This window comes from Gracilinanus agilis, chromosome 4 (assembly GCF_016433145.1).
Source record: "Gracilinanus agilis isolate LMUSP501 chromosome 4, AgileGrace, whole genome shotgun sequence".
NCBI lineage: Eukaryota > Metazoa > Chordata > Mammalia > Didelphimorphia > Didelphidae > Gracilinanus > Gracilinanus agilis.
In genome coordinates this window covers 275339862-275366501 of record NC_058133.1, presented here as the reverse complement: position 1 = coordinate 275366501, position 26640 = coordinate 275339862, and the positions used below count along the sequence as shown (strand labels likewise).

The 26640-nt window shown below is 39.8% G+C and overlaps 1 protein-coding gene across 1 annotated transcript in view; it reads left to right on the top strand.

Moving 5' to 3' along the window:
- Positions 1–2713: 2713 nt before the first annotated feature.
- The window catches only part of PRPH2 (peripherin 2), a 29963-nt gene continuing 6036 nt past the window's right edge, over positions 2714–26640 (top strand). Inside the window, exon 1 of the mRNA XM_044675317.1 lies at positions 2714–3294. Coding sequence (XP_044531252.1) covers positions 2714–3294 — 581 coding nt within the window. The remainder of the gene's footprint in view (positions 3295–26640) is intronic.

Below are 26640 nucleotides of genomic sequence, written 5' to 3'. Positions count from 1 at the left end.
TGGCTCAATGTATAAAGAGGTCAACCTGGAGATGGGAGGTCCTGAGTTCAAATCTAACCATAGACACTTCCTAGCTGTGTGTTGCAGGGCAAATCACTTAACCTCAATTGCCTAGTCCTTACCACTCTTCTGCCTTGGAACCAATACTTACTATAAAATTCTAAGACAAAAGCTAAGGATTTAAAAAGAAAAGAAAAGAAAGATAATCAGCCTGATGGCACTCTGATTTTAATTGGCTACTAGTGGCTTGTAACCTTTAAAGTATGACTAAAGAGCAGTCTTACCAGCTTTCTGGTAGGAAAATATACCCATTATATTATTGTGGACCAAAACTGAGATTGATGACAGTAACCCAAACTAGATAAAGCTAAGGAGCTAGTAAACAGGAACAATGCCCATTAGCAACCATGAGACCAGTAGAATTCAACACATTTAGGGGAGAGCAGGGAATCCCCAGAGAATGAGAGAGATGGGAAGTATTAGAGATACGACACCTAGTGGGAAACAGTAGAGGTACAACTATCCAAGAGAGTAGTGTAATGGCATCTTCAGAAGACAGTGAACTTCAGAGAAACTCAAAGAGGTTGAATAACTTGCCTAAGTATTAAGTGATGTCTTATGACTGGCCAGAAAAATTTGACCTTGGAAGTTACTCTGGCAATGCAAATCTGAGTCACACACAGTTCTCCTTACCTCCTGGGAGAGTATAAGTGACAGTTATTTTTTCATATTTTAAGTTGTTATTAATGTGTGCTTATGAGTCTTTGTGTTTTAAGCATTTCTTTTGCAGCAGAGAAAACTAGTAACTGTCTTATCCTGTATCCATTGTCTAAATGGAATGCCTTGTCTTTTTTTTTTTAATTAAAAATTTTTCAGTTACACATAGAAACAATTTTTGACAATTGTTTTCTAACATTTTAGAATTCAGATTTTCTCCCTCTCTCCCCTCTTTACCTCCTTGAGGCAGTGAATAGTCTGGTCCAGGTTATACCCTTACTTTCATGTGATACATATTTCTATATTGTTCATGTTGTGAAAGAAGCTATGTCACACATACAATAGAAATCTCATGAGGAAATAAAGTGGAAGATGGAGTGCTTTGATCTGTACTCAGATTCCATTAGTTCCTTCTTAGACTGTGGAGAGTATTTTCATCAAAAGTCCCTTGTGGGTTATCTTGGAGACTTGCTTTACTGATAATAGTTTAGTCCTTCACAGTTGACCACTGTATAATATATCTATTAGTGTATATATTGTTCTCTTGGTTCTGCTCACTTCACTTGGCATCAGTTCATATAAGTCTTTCCAGGTTTTTCTGAATTTATCCTACTCATCATTTCTTATGGCACGATAATATTCCATCATGATCATATACTACAGCTTGTTCAGCCATTCCCAAATGGAATACCTTTTCTGAGAAAGACATTTCTTAATCTCTTTTGGGAAGATCATAACTGCAAGATTTGTTCTGGGTATTTTCCTTAGAGCACCAGTGAAGAGGCAATGGGTCAAAAAATTTGAGAAATAACCCCTTTTCTTTGGGAGTCAGACTCCTCAATACTGAATCCAATATATTTCAGCCCAGAGTCAGAGCTCCTTTTCTGAGAATGGAGCATGGGCTATGAGTAATAATGCATAGGAATTCAATAGGCAAAAGGGGGATGAATGGTATTTGAGTATAGGGAACAGTGTAAGCAGAGGCACTGAATCAGGAAAGTGATGGCTTTTGAGAGATGAAATGTGATACAAAGGAAGGAGCACTAGATCCAGAGTTCTTAGGTTCAAATCTTGTCTCTGTAGTTTATTACCTTTGTGACTTTGAGACAATTCTTTAACTTCTCTGGATCTTGGTTTTCTCATTTGTAAAATTCAGGATTTGGGGCTGGATATCTTAAGTCTCTTAATTTATGATTCTATGATCATTATTTCAGGATGATGTTTTCATGCTTATGGGCTTTGAGAAGTAATTTTTTACATTTTGGAAAGTGGATTTTTATGTAGGGTGTGTGTGTGTGTGTGTGTTTCCTTCTTTCCCTTCTGTAGTAAGCTAGACTTGAGAAGGCAGCCATACTTCTGTTTGAAAACATCAGATTCTGGCCACTAGAAGGCGCCCACAGGATTACTAGTAGTCATCTGCCCATTCCTTCCCTGTAATATAGGATGCCATCTCTCACTAGTTTCTTTCCTCAGACAAGCTATCTATCCTACCCAACTGCACCTGTGACTTCTAATTTGTTGGGTGCATTTGTTACTTCTTCATGAGATTTGGCTACCCACCTTCCTCCCTGGTGCTCCCAGAGATTCCAAAGGGTCTAGAGAGGAAAATGGAGGAGTCCATGACTGCTCCTTATCTGCTGCTGGCAGGGCTTTTTCTAATTGGATCAGTCTGATTATACGGATTAGGGTGACCTCTCTGGCAGATCCTACTTTAATAGTCTGCAACATTGAGAATGTTTCTCCTTTGCTTAAACGAGGAGTTCCAGAGACAGCAGTGAGTTTGCTTGCCTTTGATGAACTCCAAATTTAATGCCCCTTTCCTGAGCTCACTGGAGCCCTAGGATAAGGGTGGAGACATGGCCAGACCGGAGAAGGGCTCCCTGAAGACTGAGCCATCCGCTGTGCCCCAAAAGCCTTGAATTCTTATTCACAAAACTCACCAAATTCAAGGGCAGGAGCTATTCTGCAGAGCCCATCTGGGCTCCAGCCTGCAAAAATGGCACTGATGAAAGTCAAATTCGACCAGAAGAAGAGAGTCAAATTAGCCCAGGGGCTCTGGCTTATGAACTGGCTTTCAGTGCTGACTGGAATTGTCGTCTTCAGCCTGGGAATATTCCTCAAGATTGAGCTCAGGAAGAGAAGTGAGGTAATGAATAACTCTGAGAGCCATTTTGTGCCCAATTCCTTGATTGGAGTAGGGGTGCTAGCTTGCATCTTCAATGCTCTCGGAGGCAAGATCTGTTATGATGCTCTAGACCCTGCAAAATACTCCAAATGGAAGCCATGGTTGAAGCCCTACTTGGTTATCTTCGTTCTTTTCAACATCATCCTCTTCATGGTTTCCCTTTTTTGCTTCCTGATGAGGGGCTCCCTGGAGAGTACCCTGGCCCATGGGCTCAAGAATGGCATGAAGTATTATAGGGACACAGACACCCCAGGTCGGTGCTTCATGAAGAAGACTATTGACATGTTGCAGATTGAGTTCAGATGCTGTGGAAATAATGGCTTCCGGGACTGGTTTGAGGTCCAATGGATCAGCAACCGATACCTAGACTTTGCCTCCAAAGAAGTGAAAGAGTAAGTAGTGACATGGGGTTTCTTGTTTCTTTGTGTGTGTATGCATGGGTGTGTGTATATGTATGTGTACAGGTGTGTGCATGCATATCCATATGGATGCAGAAGGGAGAGAGTCAGGATACCCTACTTAATGTAGGAGCGGAAATCCTTAGGGACAAAAAACTGCTAAGTGTCTGAGTTGACTTCATTAGATTGGGAGGGAACTGTTCATTTCCAGATCAGCTCTCCTGAGAAATTATTTCTCAACTCACTCATCCGTAGGTTTTGGACTAGATTGATTCAGACTAGGAAACTTAATCTAGAAATGTCATCCTGCTCAAACTCAAGTATTTTATTTTCTATTCCCTTTACCTATTTATTTTCTAAGATTCTGCCACAGAATATCCCATTCCAAGGAAGCCCAGTCTTCTTAAATCACAGTAATGCAGTAAGACCTTAAATGTTTCTATGTTGTCTGACAAAAAAAAAAAAGGATGATTTCTTTAAGAAAGGAAGAGTGGTGACCTTTACTTTACAAATGGGTCATTTAAAGGGCTTCTCCTCACAAGGAAAGTGATATATAAATATAAGTTTAGCACATGCCTACCACATAGTAGGTGCTTAATGAATGTTTATTGACTGATAAAATATGAAATAATTATCAATCTTATGTTTTCTAACTTGTGGCTAACGATTATAATAATAATACTTTTTGTTTGGTTTAGCTCAAAATGTCTGGCATTTAGTAAGTACTTAGTAAGTGTTGATTGGTTGACTGCTCTGTGATTTCATCAGTGGAACTCCTAGAGTAGAAATTCTTCCCACTAATGGAGATCAGCCATTTGCCTGCAATTTTCGATTTTAGAGAATACATAAGCAATTTATCAGAGGTAGGACTTGGCCTTAGGTCTTCTTGACTCCATGGCCCATCCATTTCATCATGTTGCTTTTCACAGTAAACCAAAATTTCCTTCTATGTCAAATATCTTCCTGTCTTTTTCTCTGAACAAATGCCCACAGGCCACCCACACCTTTGGTTGCTCAGTTAAAATTCATATAAAAAGAAAGCTATTCATTGTCAACCTAGTGAGAATAAAAATGGTGCATCCAGGGGAATGACAGTTTAGGTCCCCACTGATTTTCTTATATGACTCAAAAGCTAACTGTGAAGGTCATTCAAAAGAAGAGATTCAGAGGGAAGATCCTGGCTGGAATGGACATAAAAGGTAAAGAGACAGACTCCCCTCTCTTGCACTTGAGAGAACCATAGACCTGTCTTCATTTAAAACATAAAGTTGATATTATAGGAGCAGACACTGAGCTGTTCTTCAAGTGATAACACTGAGCAATCTACCCTCCAGTTTTCCTTTTATCGAGAACTCATAGAAATCAGATGACTGGATCAGAGGATAGGGTACAGTGGGTGATTATGATAAAAAGGCTTACTCTGTGAATCTAAGAAGCAACTTGACAGACATTCCAACTTTACAAAATGGACTAATGAGCCATATACACTGGAGAAGGGTAGACAGAGCCACAATAGGGCATTGTCATGGAGGATGTCTGGGTCTCAGCCCTGCTCCTTCCCATAATCACATGTAGATGCCAACCAGAACCTTTTCTGGGACTCCATTAGTGTTTTATGACCCTGGACCCAGATGGCTTCTAACTCAGTTGAGTGAAAAGAATCATGATGGATTTGGAGTTAGAAAATTGGGGTTGGGATCCAATTTCTGTTACTATGAACTTGGGCACGCAGTTAACCTCTGCGGTCCTCAATTTCCTCATTTGTAAAATGAGAAGATAGGATTACAGAAGTGTCCTTATCCTTTTTTGTGTTCTGGATTCTTTTGGAGGCAGGCTTATGCAGCCTATGGACCCCTTCTTGGAATAATGGTTTTAAGTCTGTAAAACAAAATAAATAGGATTACAAAGGAAATCAATTATATTGAAACAAAGATGTATTCCCCTCCTTCCACATTCACAGATCCTCTAAAATGTATTCATATACCCCAAGTTAAAAATCTCCAAAACTAGATGATCTCTGAGATCTCTTCCAGATCTAAATCTATGAAATAGATTAGCAAATAATAGCTAGCATTTATATGATGATTTTAAGGGTTTCAAAATACTTGATCTCCTTTATTTCATTTGAGCTTTGTTATAACCCAGTGAGGATGGTGCTATTATTATTCTTATTTTAAAGATGAAGAAATTGGGATCTTGAGAGATTAATTGAATTTCTCAGACTCACACAGTGAGTGTCTGAGGCAGGATTTGAACCTACATTTTCCCGATTCCAGATTCAGCCCTCAGAAATGAAGGGACTGGCTTAGATATCTCTATTAACTTTGTTGTTATTGTTTAGTCATTCAGGCATATCAGATACTTCATGACCCCATTTGGGATTTTCTTGGCAAAGATTCTGGAAGGGGTTTGTCATTTCCTTCTCCAGCCCATTTTACAAATGAGGAAACGGAGGCAAACAGGGTCACACAGGTAATAAGTGTCTGAGGCCATAGATGAACTTAGATCTTCCTGACTCCAAGTCCAACAATCTATCCACTTAGCTACTCCAGTTTAAACATGTTAGAATTCCAAATCCTTCTCCCTTTTGGGGTCTCAGTTGTACCTTCTGCAAAACAAGAAGTTTGGATTAGATCACCCCTAAAGTTCCTTCCACCTCTGACAGTCCTAGTAGACTATGCTTCTGACATCAGTGAACCCCAGAGCCTAACTCTACGTGAAACCTAAAGAAATTCAGACTGAAGGTCATTGCAGGAGGATTTTGTTTTCTTCTTGCTTAAGGATTATAGATGTAAATCCCTGTTGGAGGAGGGGACCATAAGCCTCTCTGTCCTTCATACATAAGGGACAGTGTGTGTGTGTGTGTGTGTGTGTGTGTGTGTGTGTGTGTGTGTGTGAGAGAGAGAGAGAGAGAGAGCATGTCTGTATATGTGAGTGCATGTGTGTATGTACAGTTACAAGTAGCATTATTTAACCTTCTCTCCTACTCTCCTAACACATTGGTGTTCAACCAAACAAGTTTTAAGGTTTTTTTTTTTTTTTTGGTTTTGGTTTTTGTTTTTTGCAAATCATACGCTTTTTGTACAGTGTTTCATTCTATATTTTCTATAATGATTTTTGTTAGGACCTATGATTTTCCCAGCATAGTGACCTTCCAGGGAGGAACCTCCTCCCATCAATGCAGAATGGCATTCACTCTGACTGTCATTAATAATTTCAAAGAATCAATCAGGGACACCAAGAGGGGAAACTATCTGCCCAGGTTCATGAAGACAACACGAGCCAGAGGCAGATCTGAAACTCAATTCTTCCTGGGCAGGAGAGGCAACTAGCTGGTGATTTTGTCCTGTGGGGATCCACATATAGCCAATTCCTAATTGGCCATGGACTCCCCAGCACTTGGATTTATCTTCTCTCCAGACAATCCCTAAATCCCATTGCCAGAAGGAGCAAAATAGGACTTTCTCCAAAGCCTTACTTCTATCCAAAGGAGTTGGGTACTTCAGGCAAAATTAGACTGTGGGCAGACTGTTCACTGTGTACAGATTGCTTCAATCTATGCACAGTTACAAGTAGTGACACGAAGAAAGAACCAGTCTTAGTCAGGAAGATCGGATTCAGATCCCACCTCTTGATACATCCTGGTTGTGCCACTCTGGATAAGACTCTCAAAACTCTTCGTCTTCCAATCAACTCTGTAGAACTCTCTGATGTAGAACAGTTGCAGATACATGTCAGTAGAGGAAGATTTCCTTATCAGGAGGTCCCTATGCTGATAAAATCACAAGTTTGAACTAAAAAATATTGCTCACTTTCTCTCCCTCCCTCTTCTTCCCTCTCCCTCTCTTTTTTCTTCTCCCTGTCCCTCCCCCCTACACACACACACACACACACACACACACCTGCTCTTCAGTAATGTCTGACTTTGCCACCCCATTAGATTTTTTAGCAGAGACACTGGTTTGTCATTTCCTTCTCTAGTTCATTTTATAGATGAGGAAATGGGCAAAGGAAATGAAGTGATTTACTCAGGATCACACAGCTAGTAAGTGTCCCAGGCCAGATTTGAACTCAGGAAAATGAATTTTCTGACTCCAGGCCTGGTATTCTATCCACGGAGCCACCCAGCTGCCCCTTGTGTCTATTAGTATAGGGATGTCTGAGTTCCTCTGACATTCTCTGCTTTGTCCTTCTCTTCACCCTTGTGACTGTTCCCTCCCATAAAGGCATGCTGCTCTCTTTGTCTATTTATGTTGTTTTCTTGGTTCCAAAGAAATACGAGGTTATATGAGACAACTTCAAAGTGGCTGAGTTCCATGAGAACAATGTTATAAATATAATATCACAATGGGGTTCATAACTAAATGCAAGGTTCCATTAGAATGCATTAATGATATCTTCATAAAATAACATCAAGGCAATATTATGCCTGCACAGGGTTATTTCTGCCCTGTATTCTTAGAGAGGGTGATGCGTGTCTTCTCAACCCCAAATGGGTTTGTGGCAACAAAGAAGCAACTAAGAATTTTAGAGATAAATTCAGTTGAGAAGGGTGGGGAAGGCTTGGGGAGATGCCTTGGGCCCGAGGGAGAAAGACTCTCTGATATGGCAATAGTGAGGAGGTAGATATCCCAAATGGCCCCTCAGGGGAAGACAACCTAGGAGACCACAGCTGGGAAGACTGGGAAGGGAGCAGGATAGAACCAGGCTACAGAAAGCATACCTGGAATGTGGCAAGGCATCTGGGCCTCACTTTGGGTGGTATATTCCAACAGTGATCTCCTCTCTCACATTTACTACTTTTTTGACCTTGGGCAAGTCACTTTCCATGCCTCAGTTTCTTCATCTTTTAAAATGAGGATTTGGGATTTATGGAAAAGAACGCTACCCACATTCAGAGGAAGAATTGCAGGAGTGGAAACACAGAAGAAAAACAACTGCTTGAACACATGATTTGGGATGTAGACTCAAAATGACCACAGCAATGCAACTATCAACAATTTGGAAATAGGGCTTGATGGATGACACATGAAGAAACCAGTGGAAATGTGCGTTGGCTACGGGGGGTGAAGGGGTGGGGGGAGAGGGAAAGAACACGTAACCATGGGAAAATTTTTTAAATGAGGGTTTGGTTTGGAGGGGCCCTCAGGTCCCTTCTAATTCAAGAGTTCTATACCTTGTGATATGCTATAAAAGGCATGGTGCAGGTCCCAAGGTCCACACTAACTTCAGTACTCCAAAAAGCTGTGGAAGGTAGCAGGTGCGAGGGTCTCTGGCATGCAGGTGTCTAGGAAAGGCATGACAAGGAAGTGGTTTATGGTTGTACAGGTCAGGGATGATGGGAGACTGACTATGAGGCATGAAGATGGTTGGCCGTAGGATAATGGTGGGGAAGACATACCACCCTCAGATCATCAGCACCCCGGAACAGCATTTTCCCTTCCTTCCTTCTTTCAATTTATCTATTTATTTATCTATCCATTTATTTATTTATTATTTACCAATACAATATACTATAAATACATTATTTATAATTTTGGCATCATTTCTAAGATAGAGCAGCAGCAAGGGCTAGGGAATCAAGGTTAAGTGACTTGCCCAGGGTCACATAGCTAGGAAGTATCTGAGGCCAGATTTGAAGCTAGAGTCTTCCTGATTCCAGGCCTAACTCTAATCTACTGTGCAATCTAGTCACTTCTTTTAAAAAATCATCCTTATTTCTTTAATTAAAAAAAAATACTTACCTTCTGTCTTAGAATTGATACTAAGCATCACTTCCAAGGCAGAAGAGTATTATAGGCTAAGCATTTGGGGTTAGGGGACTTGCCCAGGGTCACATAGCCAGGAAGTATCTCAGGTCAAATTTGAACCCAGGACCTCCCATCTTTAGGTCTGGCTCTCAATCCACTGAGCCACCTAGCTGCCCCTAAAAATCATCTTTAAAACTGTGTTTTTTGTGGATGCCATGGCTTTCAAGGATACCATTTTGAGAGTGGTTTTATTTGAGGGAAACAGTATCAAATGAGAGATGATTTTTAAAGCACTTTGCAGAACTAAAAGGACTGTATACATGCTAGTTATTACCATTATTTATTAGTAGTAGTCATATGAACTCACTCTTCTGATGCATTTAGCTACTCTCTAATCACCACCAAGAAGGGCTATAGAGATAGTGAATAGCGAGCCTGGGGAGATTGGAAGACTCCAGTTAAAGTCCTGTCTCTGATTCATACTGTGTGAGCCTTGGAAAGTCCTCTTGGTACCCTAGGCAGCAAGGTGGTGCAGCGGATGGAGCACAAGGCTTAAAGTGAGAAAGATCTGAGTTCAAATGTAGCCTCAGATATTTACTAGCTGTGGGACTCTGGGCAAGTCACTTAACCCTCTTTGCTTTAATTTCCACATCTGTAAAAGGAGCTAGAGAAAGAAATGGCAAACTCCTCCATTTGTTTTGCCAAGAAAACTCCAAAAAGGGGTCCTAAAGAGTTAGACAAAACTGAAATGACTGAACAACTCTAGGCAAGTCTGTAAGATCAAGTTACAGAAAAGATGTTCCCTCACCAGAAGCTCCTGATACCGATGAAATAATAGCAGCAAATGATATTTATATGATGTTTAAATGTTTAAACATTTATATGATGTTTACTTTGTACCAGACACTGTGTACCACTTTATACCACAACTGGGTAGTAGGTGGTATTATTGGCCCTGTTTTACAGAGGAGGAAACTGAGACAGATAGTGGTGAAGTGACTTGCCCAAAGTCACACAGCTAGCATGTGTCTGAGGTTCAATTTGAACTCTTATCTTCCTGACTCTAGGTCCAATGTTCTCTATCCATCGCACCATCTAGCTGCCTATGAATCGTGAATCCAGTCCTTTATCTTTTATTTATAGGCATGTTGTTACCCAAGTAAGATTCTTGAGAGATGGGACTTGTTTGCTTTTTGTTTTTATTTCTCCAGCACCTGACCCAGTGCCTAACGTACAGTAAGCAGCCTTGGTTAGGTTGGGCATTTATTAGTATTTTCCCCCACTTCTTACCACTATCCTTATCTGGGGAAAATGTTACCAGGCAGCAATGTGGCCATAAGACAGATGGGTTTGAAGAAATCACTGTGAGCAAAAAACCCTTTAAATAATGGAGGGTGGGCAGTGTACCCAAGGAGAAGATTATAACCACATCCTCCAAGCTTTGGTAGACAATCTTCAGGAGTAGAGAAGGTTCAAAAAAATGTCATTTCCTGGTACCCATCTTTTGGTGATGAGCCTGCCCATATCTTATACACACCAGATGTGATTCCTGGGTTCTACAAAAAACAAGATTAGGTAAAACAACCTTACTGGGGGCAATGAGTCCCAGAAAAACAATGTTATGAACTTAATGTTCTGGTGGGGCTTTGTGACATTGTGGTGAGATTTTGTTATTATATTTAGATTGGTCTTTGGATACAAACACATTCCTAGACTTTTTCTCAAAGATTTTGAGAATGTAGTCTTGAGATCATAGATTTAGAGTGGGAGGAGACTTTCTAGTTCAGCCCTCATTTTACAGATGAGGAAACTGAGGCTTGTGGAGGTTAAATGACTGGGTCACAGAGCCAGTAAGTGTTAGAGGTAGAGTTTAACCCAGACCTTCCTGACACCACTTCTAGCTCTCAATCCACCATGCCTGCTGCTCCTTTAGGAGGCATCAAAGTAGGACTAAGGTGGAAATCCAGGATATACTCATGTTTAAATCTGAAGAAATCAGGGGTGTTTCAGACTATTCTGATTCTTTGGTCAGAATTAGAGTATATGGGATATTACATCAATCAATCAACAAGAATTCATTAAGTGTCTACTATGGGCCAGACACAAGGGATGAAAAGACAAAAGTGAAACACTCAAAAGAATCAGAGTTTTAGATCTAGAAGTAACCTTAGAGGCTATCTAGTCTGGCCTCATTATTTTAAAGATTAGGAAACTGAGGTCCAAGGAAGGTTATATGTTGCCCAAGGTCCCAGGGATCGTCAATAGCAGAGCTAGAATTTGACCCCTGGTTCTTTGGCTTCCAGTCTTTCTGCTGTTATTGTGTAAATCCTAAATTCTAACCTTCTTATATGCCATTGTCCTTGTCCTTACCTCCATTTCTCTGCTTTGCTTCCACAAGTAGATAGCATAGCTCAGCAGAGAGATGGGAAACTTGAGTTTTAGGCTGGCTTTACTTTTAGCTTAGGTAAGTAATTTTATGAGGCAGTAGAAATGAGACTGCTTTTGGCATAGCCAAAGAAGACCTGGAATCAAATCTGGATCTTCTACTTACTATGTACATAATCTTGGACCAATCATTTAAACTTTCTTCATTTCCCATACCTAGACAGTAAAGGGATTGTACTGGATGACTTCTAAAGTTTACTTCTAGCTCTAAATCTGTGATCCTTTTATAGGGGTGTTTCACTTTTCTTCCCTTCCAGCTCTAGAGCCCATTATTCTTATATTATTATCCTCAAACTTCCTGATCTCAGTTTCCTTATCTATAAAATAGCATTAATAACAAACATTTTCACTAATAGTGAGTAAGCTAAGATGGTAAGCTAGGCCTGGAGTTCAAATTTGACCTCAAATACTTGTTGTGAGACCCTGAGCAAGTCACTTAACTTCTGTCCATTTCAGTTCTCATCTGTAAAATGGGGATAATAATAAATAATAGTCCCAAGATTGTTGTGAGGATCAAATGTGATAATATTTGTAAAATGATTTACAAACTTTTTTATCCACTTCAATTGGATCATAGTGAGAAGAATGGTTTGTAAACTATATATTTTTAGAGAAATAGTTCTTTCTTTCCTTTTCCCTCCTCCCTCCTTCCTTTCCTCCCTCCCTTCCTCCCTCCCTTCCTCCTTCCCTTCCATCCTTCCTTCCTTCCTTCCTTCCTTCTTTCCTTCTTTCCTTCCTTCCTTCCTTCCTTCCTTCCTTCCTTCCTTCCTTTTTAAAAACAGAGACCTTAGATTATTGAATTCAATTCCTTCATTTCCCAAGAGAAGAAACAGGGATAATAGAAGTGACTTCCCCAAGTTTATATAACTCCTTAGTTGAGGACCCAGGACTAGAATCCATTACTCCTCTCAAGTCAAGAATCTTTCAAATCATTCAGAGAAGGAAATATTTGTTAGCCTATTTTGTTACTTGTGAGTAGTTCTTGGTTGAAAAAAGGATTTTTGTTGGCAGTACAATGGGCTAGATAACATTTGTACATTAAATATGGTTCTTAATGACCATAGAATATTGAGAATTGGTATTACTTAGAAAAGCGAAACAAAACAAAATGTAGAAAACTCTGACCTTTATCATGGCACACATCTTTCTTTACCCCTCAACAATGTTTCTGAGGGTATATATTGTATACTCACACACACACGTATGTATGCAAAGCAAAATGAGTGATATTTGTCTTCAGTGCCAATTCTCCTACCATCCCAGGTTTGGGCATCCCATCACCCTATACCTACCTATCCCTTGTCCACTTAGTTTGCTCGGTGTGAGGCTTCTCCTTACCCTACCCATCTTACTCTCACCAGTGACCATTACATTTTATGTGTTTCATTTACTTGAGGCCCAACTGGTCAAATGGCTAAATTGAAGAACAAATCTATGTAAATACCCCAGTTGGAGAGGCATTGGGACTTAGTGGAGAAAACACTAGAATGAGAATAGAGAAACATGAGTTCAAGTTTTAGCTTTTTCACTGATTGTATGATTTGAAGCAAGTCAATTAATTTCTCTGACCTTAAATTCCTTGCCTTGGTCACCCTTCACAGGGTTACGGTGGGAACACACACACACAATATATATACATATATATATATATATATATACACATATTTATTCTTTATTATATTTATTATACATGCTTATTCTTTGATTAAATAATGTACAGTGCTCAGGGGTAAGCATGACCACCTCAACATTATGAAAATGATTTAGAGAATTTAGAGAATTTTTTACACTGAGGTAAAAAAGCACACTTAAAAAAATCATTTATTGAGGCACAGTGGATAGAGCCCCAGACCTGGAGTCAGGAGGACCTGGGTTCAAATTTGACCTCAGATACTTCCAAGCTGGGTGACCCTGGGCAAGTCACTTAACCCTGTTGACCTAGCCCTCACACTCCTTTCTTAGAGTAGTTGCTGGGCCAGAAGATTAGGATTTAAATACATATAAAATTTGTTTATAACATTAGTTTTTTTAAATTGAGTTCCAAATTCTTTCTCCCTTCAACTCCTCCTCCCTCATTGAGAAGGAAAGCAATAAGGTATCAATTATATGTGTAAAGTTAAGCAGAACATATTTACATGTTAGCCATGTTCCAAAAAAAGAAAGCAAGAAGAATTTCCAAAGGGAATAAAACATGCTTTGATTTGTTCTCAAAGTTCATCAGTCCACTAGATACTCAAAAAATAAATATCTGTCAATGTATATCTCTTCATTTATTCATTCAAGAAGATTGATCAAGGTCCTACGTACTGAGCTAGGAGCAGAGGATGCAAAAGCACAACTAATCCTTGACTTCACAGGGGGTATGTTCTTTTAGAGGGGAGAGAGACAACATGGACACAGATCAGCAAACAAAAAATAGACATCAATTCAACACAAAGTAATTAAGGAGTGCTACCACCCAGGGGGATCAGAATACGTCTTGTGTAGGATGTAGCATTTGAGTTGACCCTGGAAGGGATTCTAGAAGACACAAGTAGAGAGGAACTAGGTTCCAGGCATGGAGTACAGCCTGTGAGAAGGTATGGGGGTAAGAGAGAGAAAATCGTGTACTGGAAAAGTCATGTACTAAATTGTATTGCTTGAGCCAGATGAAATGAAAGGTCCTGCGTTCAAATGTGGTCTCAGACACTTTCTCTAGCTGTGTGACTCTGGGCAAGTCACTTAACCCCCATTGCCTAGCCCTTACTGCTCTTCTGCCTTGGAATCAGTTATTGATTCCAAGACAGAAGATAAGAATTTTAAAAAATAAAATAAATTATAGTGCTTATTCATACAAAATCTAACTCTTGGCATAAAAGGTTGAATGAATTCCCATTAAAGCTTAATATTTTGGCCTGAGGGAAAGCTGGAATTCTTTTACTCTCATAAATATTCTGCATGACCTCTCTTCCAGGACTTATTAAGACCACAAGAATCTAACGTACTTCACAACACTGAAGTAGACTTAATTTTTTCTCTTTTATATTAAAAATAGATTCTTTTTCTTTTTTAAATAATATTTTATCCCCCCATTACACATTTAAAACAATTTTTAACATTCTTCTTTTTTTAATTCTGAGTTCCAAATTCTCTTCTTTCCTCCCACACTCCCTCCCCTCCTTCCTGGCTGGGATGGTAAGCAATCTGATATCAATTTTATATGTGCAATCATGGAATACTAAGAAAAAGATTCCTTTTCTTGACACATCCTGTTCAATTCTGAAAATATCTCTTCATTTTTTCCTCCTCCCAATCCTTTGTAATAGAGAATAAAGAAAGAGGGGGGGGAAAAACAAGTCAGCAAAACCAATCAACATACTATTTGTGTCATAAAATATCTGCAATATTCCATTCAGGAAATGTGTGTTAAGTACCTACTGTGTGCCAGACCCTGTATAAGGCATTTGGGATACAAAAACCAAAATGAAACCCGTCCCTACCTGAAGTCACCCATAAAAGTGAGATTTGTAATAGAGCTGAGGGGGAAATCATTGGCGCTCAGGAAAGAAGCAGGTTATAAATAGTTGCCTCAGTGACCTAGGACTTGAGATCTCCTTGGCCTGGCTTTGGCTTAAGGGTATGAGCTGCCTCTTAATCCAGAAATGGAACAAGGGCAAAACCCAGGCAAACAAGGTGAGGCTTCAGGATGGGCTGATTCAGGAGGATGGGAGGCCCCCGGAGAGGGCGCAAAGCTTAGAGGAGCCTGGGTAGCCCTAGGCCTCCCCTCTCCCCAACCTGCTTTCATCTCTACAGCTCTGGGGTTGGCACTAAGGCAGATGTAGAAAGAGAAGATCTGAACCTTGCCCATTGGCAATTCTACGTGGGATGATGGCGAGCAAGAGAGGCTTTCTGACTTCCCCTCTGGAAGCTCTAATTCTGAGAAAAGAAAGATAATCCTCGCCCTTGAAGATGTCCTGTAGCATTGACCTGCTCAGTAAACGTTTGTGTCTGGTTCTCCATGGCTGCTGGGGGAAGATACAACCTTCATTTCGGGTTATCCACTGTCTGGCTCTCATTGATCTCTCCAGCTTTATTTCAACCAATTAATCAATAAACAACGGTTAATGCCTTCTGTGAGCCAGGCTGCAGGGGAAAAAAATGCAAAAGTGACAATCTCTGCCCTCAATGAACTTACATTCTACTCTGCCATATTCAGAGATGAATAAATCCAGAACCTAGACAAAATACACAGGGATGGAGGGGACTCCGCTCACAATCAAGCCAATCAGGAAAGGCCTCTGGAAGAGAATGGCATGAAACTAGATTATCAGTTGTCTAGCACAAATACCTTATTGCCTGGAACAGAGTAGGGCCTTACTAAACATTTTTTGAATTGAATTCAAGTGAATTCCTGATCTTGTCCTGTCCTGTAGGAAGTCACAGTCTAATGGGAGAGGAGATAAAAAACAAACAAATGTGGATAAATAAACTATATGCAGGCTAAATAGGTTATCATTAGTAATCATTAAACTAAAATTTTATTATTTTATAATTAAATTATAAATATATAATTACATAAAATGTTTAAAATATACATAAAATTAAATGATAAATTATTTTAAAATTATTCAATAGTAAACACTAGAATTATATTATTTTATTTTTGGTATCTCTCCTTATTTGCATGTAAGCTGAGTGGTGTAGTGGATAGAGAGCTGGACTGGAGTCAGAAAGACCTGAGTTCAAATCTAGTTTCATATCTTTACTAACTGTGTGTCCCTGGGTTAAGTGCCACTTAACCTCTATCTGCCTCAGTTTTCTCAATTATAAAATAGGGATCATAATAGTATTTTTCTCCTAAGGTTGTTGTGAGGATCAAATGAAACATATATATATTTAAAACCCTTACCTTGCTTCTTAGAATCAATATTGTGTATTGGTTCCAAGGCAGAAGAGTGGTAAGAGCTAGGCAATGGGAGTTAAGTGACTTGCCCAGGGTCACACAGCTAGGAAGTGTCTGAGGCCAGATTTGAACTCAGCACCTTCCATCCCTAGGCCTGGCTTTCAATCCATTGAGCCATCCAGCTGCCTCCCAAATGAAATAATTTTTGCCAAGCACTCAGCATAGAGATGCTTACTTTACTGTCATTTTTCATTTCTGTAGGACATTTAATAACATTCATTTAACCTAATGAATAGTGAATGGATGGGGATTGTCAGCTGGGGGAGACCTCATAGAGTTCCTAGTCTTCAGAGATCTGAGAATTAGACTAAAGGGTAAGGAAACATCACAGAAATTTAGAGCCTGGAAGGGCCATCCATTCCTTCCCTTACCAGAAAGGAATCCCCACTAAAATATACCCAACAAGCAGTTATCCAGCCTCTGCCTGAAAACCTCTAAAGGAGAGGGAACCCATTCCTTCCCAGAGCAGGCCATTCCACTTTGGGAAAACTTGAATCCTTAGAAAGTTTTTTCTGATGTCAACTCTAAATTCATCTCTTTCAGTTCCTACTCTTTAGTCTTGGTTCTTGCCTCTGGAGTCAAATAGAACAAGTCGAATTTATGTCTTCCTGATGGCACCTCTTCCTTGACAACCATTCCCATTTCTGCTTTGAGTATCAACGTGTCCAGGCTCATTATCTCCATTTCCTTTGGCTGATACTTATATGTCATGGACTCAAGCCCTTCCCTTTTCTAGTTGTAATTTTCCATACATTCTCTAATTAATATATATGATTTGACAACTGTGATGCCCTGCACCAACACAATCCTCCGTATGAGACTTGAGAACAGAGGCAAAAATCACCCCTTTATTTCTGGAAGCCATGCTTACTACTAAGACTGCATTACCTTTTTTGATTACTCTATGATGACCAAAAGGAACTTCAAATTAATAGCTAATATTTCTATATAGCAATTTGATGGTTTTCAAGATGTTTCAATTATCTCCTTTGATCCTCACAACAACCCTCTAAGCTAGGCAAAGTTATTATCCTCATTTACAGATAGGAAACTGAGGCTGAGAGATCCTGCTAGTTATGCAACTAGTAAGTAGCTGAGGCAGGATTTGAACTCATATGTTCCTGATCTGAAGTCTAGCACGCTATCGGCAATACCACGTAACTGCCTCAAAGACCAGGCTACTTGGATTGCCCAAGCTGGGCAGTGATGCATTCACAATTGGTTTCAGACTATGATCTGAATCTCACTCAGGTGTACATACAGTGGAGTGTGGTCAAGGGAGGCCAGGACTTGTGAGCTCAGGACCATGGGTCAGCTCAGAAGACAAATGGAAATGGGGGTAGTTTGGCCAACGATTGTCCTATAAGAGATGATGGCACAGGATGGTGATGAGATGGAGCTCGATAATGTAAGTAAGAGAGGGCGAGTGGGGCAGCTGTCCCAAGGGCACAGTCTGAATGAGGCATTAAGAGGGCAGGTGCCAGCATTTATTAGGCATCTATTAGGCAACAACTATATACCAGACTGGACATTGGGCTAATTGTTGGGGATACAAAGACAAAAATGAAATAGTCCCAGCCCTCAAGGAGTTTACATTGTATCGGGGGGACAATATAGATGTCTACAAGTAGATACAGAATATATATAAACCCAAGAGGTCCAACAGGATCAGAGCTAGAACTCAGCCACTAAAAACTTGCTCCATGACCATGAGCACATCAGTGTGCCTGTCTAGACCTCAGTTTCTTTGTCTCTGAAATGATGGGGGGAGGAATTGAATGAGATTAAACTGACGTCTCTTCTAGTTTTGCAATTCTAGGATTTTATGGTTCTGTGATTGGGACTATGTTCATGTGAATTCATACTCATACTGTAGAAGACTGAAAGGGGGTTTCAACTGATATGAAATCAGTTCTCAGTTGATCAATCAACTTATTGAAAGTAGGCTCCAACATATCATTTATGTACATTGCATTTTTGATGTCCAAGTAATACAAATAATCCAAGTTTATACATCTGATTTCTATTTTCACCTGTAAGCTAAAAGAGAGACAGAGAGAGATAGAGACAGAGACAGAGACAGAAAGGTGGAGAGACAGAGTTAAATAGAGAGAAATAAAGAGAATTGAGAATTCAAAGAAAAATATCTTTAATACTTGTATTCAGATTGGTTGTAGAAAGTGACCAATAAGGCAAGGAACTAGCTTGTGTGTGTGTGTGTGTGTGTGTGTGTGTGTGTGTGTGTGTGTGTGTGTGTGTGTGTGTAGGCATTTCCTCTGATAACACAGAACAACCTTATTAGCTAAGTCTTTTTTAAATTTTTAAAATTTCTTATAAAAACCCTTACCTTCCATCTTGGAGTCAATACTGTATATTGGCTCCAAGGCAGAAGAGTGGTAAGGGCTAGGCAATGGGAGTCAAGTGACTTGCCCAGGGTCACACAGCTGGGAAGTGTCTGAGGCCAGATTTGAACCTAGGACCTCCCGTCTCTAAGGCCTGGCTCTCAACCTACTGAGCCACCTAGCTGCCCCCTTATTAGCTAAGTCTTGAGGGATGTCCTAATGCCCAGAAAGCTTGAGTAACTTGCTTGTGGTCACACAGCAAGTAAGGGACACAGGTGGGATTTGAATCCAGGTTCTTCCTTAGTTTTAACTCCAGCTAACTCTCTAATATGACACATTTTTACCAAAATGCCAAGGCAATTCAATAGCTGGTATACATAGTGCATGTTAATCAAACAGGAGTATAACTTAGAAGTAGGTTGAGGAGTGTTATAGGAAAATTATAGATTAGGATTTATTATAGGCAAAGCCTGGTCTGCTTTTGCACTAACTATAATGAATCCTAATCTATAATTTTCTTATAACAGGAGAAAGCTCTCCCTATAGAAAAAAACATTTTCTTTTTCTTTTTTTCCTTTTTTTGAAATTTTAATTTTGAATATTTTCCCGTAGTTACATGCTTCATGTTCTTTCCCTCTCCCCCAAACCCTCCTAATTCCATATTATTGATAGTTGGACTAGAGTTATCGTTTAGTGTCTACATCCCCGATAATAACCCCATCAACCCATGTGTTCAAGCAACATTTTCTTTTTAACATTTGTTTTTTTAAAAATTTGATTTTCAAATTCTTTCCCTTCCTTTTATTCCTCTCATCCATTTTGAGAAGGTAAGAAATATATCAATTATACGGGCAAAGTCATGTAAGACATGTATCCGCATTAACCCTGTTGACAACAAAAAGCAAAACAAATAAAAGAAATGAAAAAATGTTAGATCATGTTAATAGGATTATAGCATTCAGAACAAGGAGGGTGCTGGCCCTGCTGTACTATGTCATGGTCACATATTGGGGGTTCTAGGTTTAGCTGTGAATGTGGAATTTTAGGAAGGCCTCTGATGAACTAGCATATGTCCAAAGAAAGGTAACCAAGATAGTGAGGGGACCAGGGGCCAATCCATATGGAGGAAAAGGGGCTGCATAGTCCAAAAGGGAAATTGTTTGAGATAATAAAATTAATGATAAATAGCTAATATTTAAATAGTGAAGCATTTTATAATTATTATCTCTTTCAATCCTTATGACCCTGGGAGAGATGCTTTTATTATCACCCCCATTTTATAGGAATTTTAGAGGAAACTGAGGCCAAGAAAATAATTTACTCAAGGTCACACAGCCAGTAAGTGTCTGAATCTGGATTTGAACTTAGGTCTTCTTAATTCCAGATCTAGTGTTCTCTCCCCGATACAACCTAGCTGTCTGTAATACAAGGGTTTACATGCCATTTTAAGGTTTGCAAAATGTTTTTAACATATATTATCTCAGTTATTTTCACAATAACCTTGTGAGGTATTTGCTATTATTATCCTCAGTTTAAAGATGAGGAAATTAAGGATGAGAACAATTAGATGACATGCCCAGGTCACATAGCTAAAAAAAGAATCTGAGGGGGAATTTGAACTTGTCTTCCTGATGCCAAGTCCAGCACTATCCATTATACCACCTTGCTGCCTTAGGCAAAACAAAAGAAACATCTTGAAGTATTGGATCAACCATGTCAAAGATCAGATTTATTATTTTTTTCACTTACTCCCAGAGGCCAGAATTAGGACCAGCAGTTAAAAGTTGTAAAAAGGACGATTTCAGATCAATTATTTGTCTTGTTGCCTTAATTCCTGAATATCTTCCTTTCCCCTTCCCTTGTAACAAAGGACAAAAAAAGGAAGAGGGAAAAAAGCAGGACAGCAAAACCAATTAACTCATTAATTGGCTGAAAATATATGCAATATTCCAAGCAATTAATCTTGTCTGAACATAATTATTTGCGAATTATACTGTTAGCTCATTGAGGGTCAGGGCTGTCCTTTCTTGTTCTTTGGACCCTTAGCACCTAGTGCAGTGTCTGGCACAGAGTAGGTACTTAATAACTGTTTATTGACTGCCAAAGAGCATTAAATGCCTACTATGTGCCAGGTATAGGGAATTCAAAGGCAAAAATGAAAACAGTCCGTGGTTTATAAAGGAGTCTGGCTTGATATAAGGAAGAACTTTAGTTTGGAAGTAGCTCTAAAAAATGGGCTTTCCTTGGAGGTGATACATCACCCCACTGGAGATATTTGAGAGGAGGTAGAATGATCACTTGTCGGGGATGCCAAAAAGGGGGTTCTATTTAGCCCTAGACTCTTCTGGATGATAGCTGATATTCTAGGACTCATTAGGATCACTTCCTCTCTTTTTGCCTCAGTTTCCTTCCCTGAAAAAAAAGGATGGGGTTGGGCTAGGCGATCCTACTATGCCAAGTGACCAGACCCTCAAAGAACTTGGTAATCTGACAAACCAGGATTGTTAATAGGAGAAGGATGGAGAGATACATGCCCCAGGTAAGATCTCTCAGCACTGCAAAGATTCAGGGAGAAAACTTTTCAGTTGAGTTTGGCAAGATTTGGTAGTGAGAGGAAGCAGAAGGCTGTGGGAAAGTAATGTTGGTGCTGGTCTATAGCAGAGAGAAAACTGTTCCAAGGACAGTAGTCAAGCTGATTAGGCCCAGGATATCCTTTTCACAACCCCCAAATATCCTACTTTTGTCCCTTTGTGTAAGCCACAGGGAGAAATATCAGATATTCAAAGCTCATTGCAGAAGAAACCATAGTAATGTTCCTCTTCTCTCCTGTACCTTTTCCCCTCCTCTTAGAAAATCCCAATCTTCCTCTTGGAGGAAGTTCAAGTCTTTCCTCTTCCATGAAGCCCTCTTTGACCATTGTAGTTTCCACTGATCCTTCCCTTATCTCCTATAACACAGTTCCCTCTTAATTATGTGGTCCTCCAATAGTCTCCTGAGTGACAGGGACTGAGTTTTCTATCACAGAATCGCTGAACCTCAGTGTTGGAAGTAACCTCGGAGCTCATTAAATTTAATGTGTATCTAAAAAGGAAATTTCTCTCATATTCCCAACAAATAGTCATCCAGGGTCTACTTTAAGATTTCCAGTGACTGAGAGCTCACTACCTCCCAAAAGAACTCGATCCACAATTGTTAGAAAGCATGTCTTTTTATTGAGCCTGAGTCTTCTGGACAGCTGCTACCCTTTTCTCTTTTAATTGATCTCTGGGGTCTGATCCCTCTTTCTTACTATTGCCTCTCAAAGTCTTGAAAAACTAATGTTGTTCCCTGCTAATTCTTCTCTTCCTTAGGTTAAATATTCTCAGGTCTTTCAACCAGTCCTCATTAGGCATGATCTTGAGGCCCTTCCTCAACCAGTTCACCTTTCTCTAGACCTGCCCTGGTTGGTCAATGCTCTAGGTACAGCACGTTCTCTAGAACTATGCCTGGTTATCCAGAAATAGTCTAATTACACCCAGGGATGTTCTGTTAATGCTTAACAACCAGTTCTCTTTAAAAAATGTTGCTTTATTAAAATGTTCTCCTTCACTTGAATCTAGACAATCAACAATAAACTAAGCCCTGATTTGTAGTGTTGCCAATATCAGAGGTATAAATGCTTACACTGAAAATTTAAATATCAGCTCTCTGATTTGTTCAATTTGGCTTCAGCTTACCCCTGCTGGCATCCCACATATCTTCAAGCATAGTGCTGAGCTTAGGTCTGTGGAGTCAATACTGTAGCTATCACCCACACCAACCATAGCATCACTGTGTAGTTTTCTGTGCAGGTGCTCAGGCTACTGCAGTTTAAACAATTATTTTTTTAATGAATAAAAATCTATTTTCTCTCTTTTCCTTTCCCTCCTTCCTTCAATGAGATAAACACATAATAAATATGCAGTCAAGAAAAGCACATTCCCACATTGGGCATTACCAAAAGAGATTTATTCTTTCTATCTTGACCTCTTTGTCAAGTAGCATGTTTCCTCCTGAGTCCTCTGGAATTGGGGGTTGGTCATCGTGTGGACCAGAGTTTTCCTCAAGTCTTTCAAAATTGTTTGGGTCTACAATATGGCTTCTGTTGCCCAAAATTGGCCTTTGTGTTCCGTCCATTTCATTCATTCTACAGCGTTTCAGGCTGCGTCTTTTCAGCACTAAGGATAGAGAGGAACCCACTAAGGACTAGGTATGGGCCACTGAAGACAGTCTCTGGGTTTCAAGCTGGTGGCCAGGTTTCTGCAAAGGCTGCTCCAGTAAATAAACAGGTTATGGTTTCAAGAGCAGGGAGGGGAGGAAGAAAAGGGATAAATGATTTAATCCTGCCCTAGGGAAATGGCTCTGGGGCAGAAGGAAGTTTTTGTGATTATCCATACCCCTCAGTCCTCTACATTAAGATACAGACAAGAATTAGATTGGAAGGGGAGGCAGTAGATGAAATTGTGTTCTCACAAGAATCAATGGGCCTCTCTGGGCCATGGTCTCTTCATCTATGAAATGAGTTTGTCAACCCTTGCCATGCCAACCTCTTCAGGGCCTTTTTTTTCTTCTTTGTTTTTATTTTTCTAAGTGAAAAAAGTATACTTTGATTTGCACTCACAAGTTCATCCGTTCTCTCTCCTTGAGAGCCATATTTTTAAGGGTAACAGTGATGGCTCATGTTTATGTATCAAGGTAAGATTTGAAAAATGGGTTGTATATATTATCTTATTTGATCCTCACAACAATCCTGTGAGGTAGGTGCTCTTGTTGCCCCCATTTTACAGATGCAGACAACGAGGCACAAAGAGTTTAACTTCTAAGGCCAGGGTCATATAGCTGGCAAGTCTGCTGCAAGACAGAGACTCAGGCCTGCTGGATTCTGGGTTCAATACTGTTATAAATATTCTCTTTTACCTCTCACATAAGATAGTATCAGAGAAAATGCTTTAGAAAGTATGAAGTGTTATGTAAATGTGAGATGATGCTGTCTTCTCTGTTTTATAAATGAAGAACCCAAGGCCCTGAGGAATGAAGGGACTTGGTTAAGGTCCTACAGCTAACCAACACCAGAACCAAGATTAGGACCCAGGTTTCCTCTTTCCACTGTATGTGTAGTTGTTAGCATCAATGTCCTTGAATTGGCCACATATTGGAAAATCTCTTATGTCCCATATCCCTGACATATACCCACCAACTAGGTAATTCCTATATCTTGTTCATTAGTTTGAGATAACATTTAAAAAAAACCCCTACAATAAAATCTGTGCCTATTTCAGGAGATGTTGCCTCTCTGAGTCCTCTGGAATCACAGGATATTAGAGCCAGAAGATAACAGGCTAGAAATTCCTCATTTTTACATATAAGGAAACTGAGGTCCAGAGAAAGAAAAGTGACTTGTGGAAGGTCACATGTCAGAGACAGGATTTGAACCTAGATCCTCTAATGCCAGAGCACCGTTCTTTCTTCCCTACCATTTGTTATTTTCAGTTTGGGGAGACACTGCTTTGTCTGAGCCCTGGGACTCGTGGGCATAATTCTCACCTTTTTCCCAGTGGTGAAGGCTCAGGGGATAAGAGAGAATCCTGGTTTTGTTCTCTAGTAACTCCTTCACAAAGGATCCCTCCTAACATTGATCAAATAGCATTTATTAAGCACCCATTATATACTAGACACTGTGCTAGGCAATAGAGATACAAGGACAAAGAGTGAAACTCCCAATGAACTTGCATTCAAATTGGGGAGACGTCAAGTACAGCCTAAATATAAAGTTTATCTGCATACATGCACAAAATGGTTAGTAATAATAATAGTTAGCATTTCATAGCACTTTACAAATATGTGATTTTATCTTCCCCAGAACCCTGAGAGGCAGATGCTATTATCTTCATTTTACAGACTGAGGAAGCTGAGGTAGAAAATGGCAAAGTGGCTTGCCCAAGGTCATGCAGCAAAGTGTCAGGCTGGATTTGAATTCAAGTTTTCTCCATTCCAAGCCTAGAACTCTATTCACTGTACCACTTAGGTGCCTAGTTAAAAAAGAAGAAAGTATAAGGAAGGCAATAGCAGTTGGGGCTGGGAAGGGGATAGGGTGCAGGTATCAGAGAAGATTTCATGCAGAAAATGGCACCCGAGTAGCTAGGTCCTCTTCTCTGGTCCTTTTCCATTTTGTGGGGTCTAGAAGAATATTGAAGCTGTCCACTGGTCATCTTTTACTTTCATAACATGACTAGCCCACGTCCTTTTCTTTTTTTGGGGGGTGGAATACTGACTCTACCTATCTTCTCCAGGCTAGGCTACCTGGTCACTCATTGGCCTAATTCCATTGCTGATTGGCACGGACGTTTTTACCCACTCAGTTTCCAACCTGGGCAATTTGCTTCTCCTTAAGGCAACCTGGTGGTCCCCACTTCCATGGGCTTACCATATTGGTGTGAGATAGTATAGATATATGATCATTATTAGCCTTATTTCAGCTCAGAATTCCTAAGCATGGGCAATCCTCTTCCTCCAGGAGCAGAGACTCTAGGTGTGTGCCACTGTGTCCAGCCCATGTCCTTCTCCTGTCATAACTTTCCTTGAAGAAATACTTTAGATTGAGAAGGTGTCTTGGCTTAATGGAAGAGTTCTTAACTCTTGCTGTGTCATGGATCCCTTGGGCAGACTGCCCAGAGATTCCTCATTCAAAAGAATATTTTAAAATGCATAAAATAAAAATGATTGGACTACAAAAGAAGCCAATAATACTAAAAAACAGCTATCAAAGGATTTTTAAAAGCAAGTGCATGGGACCTAGTTTAAGAAACCCTAATTTAGCCAATGAAGTCATGGCCTCAGGAGGACCCAGTCAAGTTTGACTTCTGATCCACCCTGGCTGTTCTTGGGCACATTATTGACTTTTCAGTACTCCCAGGAAGCACTACTTAGCACTGGGCAGAGGGAGTTTCCTCCTTTGGAATTCTCTATATTAATGATATTGTATACCCCCCAAAGTCTTCTATGTTATATCGTAAGCATTTGTCCTCATTGGATTCATGCTTTAACCTCCTTCTGCTTGCCATATGCCTCCCTGCTACTAGTCATTATTGTTGTGGTTATTTATATTTTAGTCTTGTTCTCCTCCTCAACTATAAGTTCCAGAAAGTCAGAGAATCTGCTTTTCTTATATAGACTGGTTCCTGGCCTAGCACTTGGCACATAGTAAGTGCTTGATATAAATTATTGATTAGGGTAGGGTTGGGGCCACGGAAAATGTTTTGTTTTGTTTTTTAAGAAATCTATTTAAGATCTATTTAAGAAATATATTCCAAACATATGGGAATTAAGAACCATTTTGCCCAACTATATGACAATAAATATGACAATCTAGGTGAAATGGGTGAACATTTACAAAAATATAAATATCCTAGATTAACCAAAGAGGAAATGGAATACTTAAATAATCCCATATCAGAAATAGAAATTGAAAAAGCCATCAAAGAACTCCCTAAGAAAAATTCTCCAGGACCAGATGGATTCACGAGTGAATTCTACTAAACATTTAAACAACTAATCCCAAGGCCAAACATATGGGAATTTGGTCCTATCATCTTTTACTTTTCTCTGAGGTACTCTGGGGCCTATCAGGAACCCTCTACACCCCTTTGCTGAAGCAAAAGGATTGGGGAAATTGAGCCAATATATATTTATTGATATTAAGCCAGCCTTGCATAACTGACATAAATTCTACCTGGTCATGGTGAATAATCCCCGACATATAATTATTGAACAGCTACCGTATACTCAGTCTTGAGAGAGGAGACCAGAAAAAGAGAAGACACTTCCTGCAGACAAAGACTTTAGC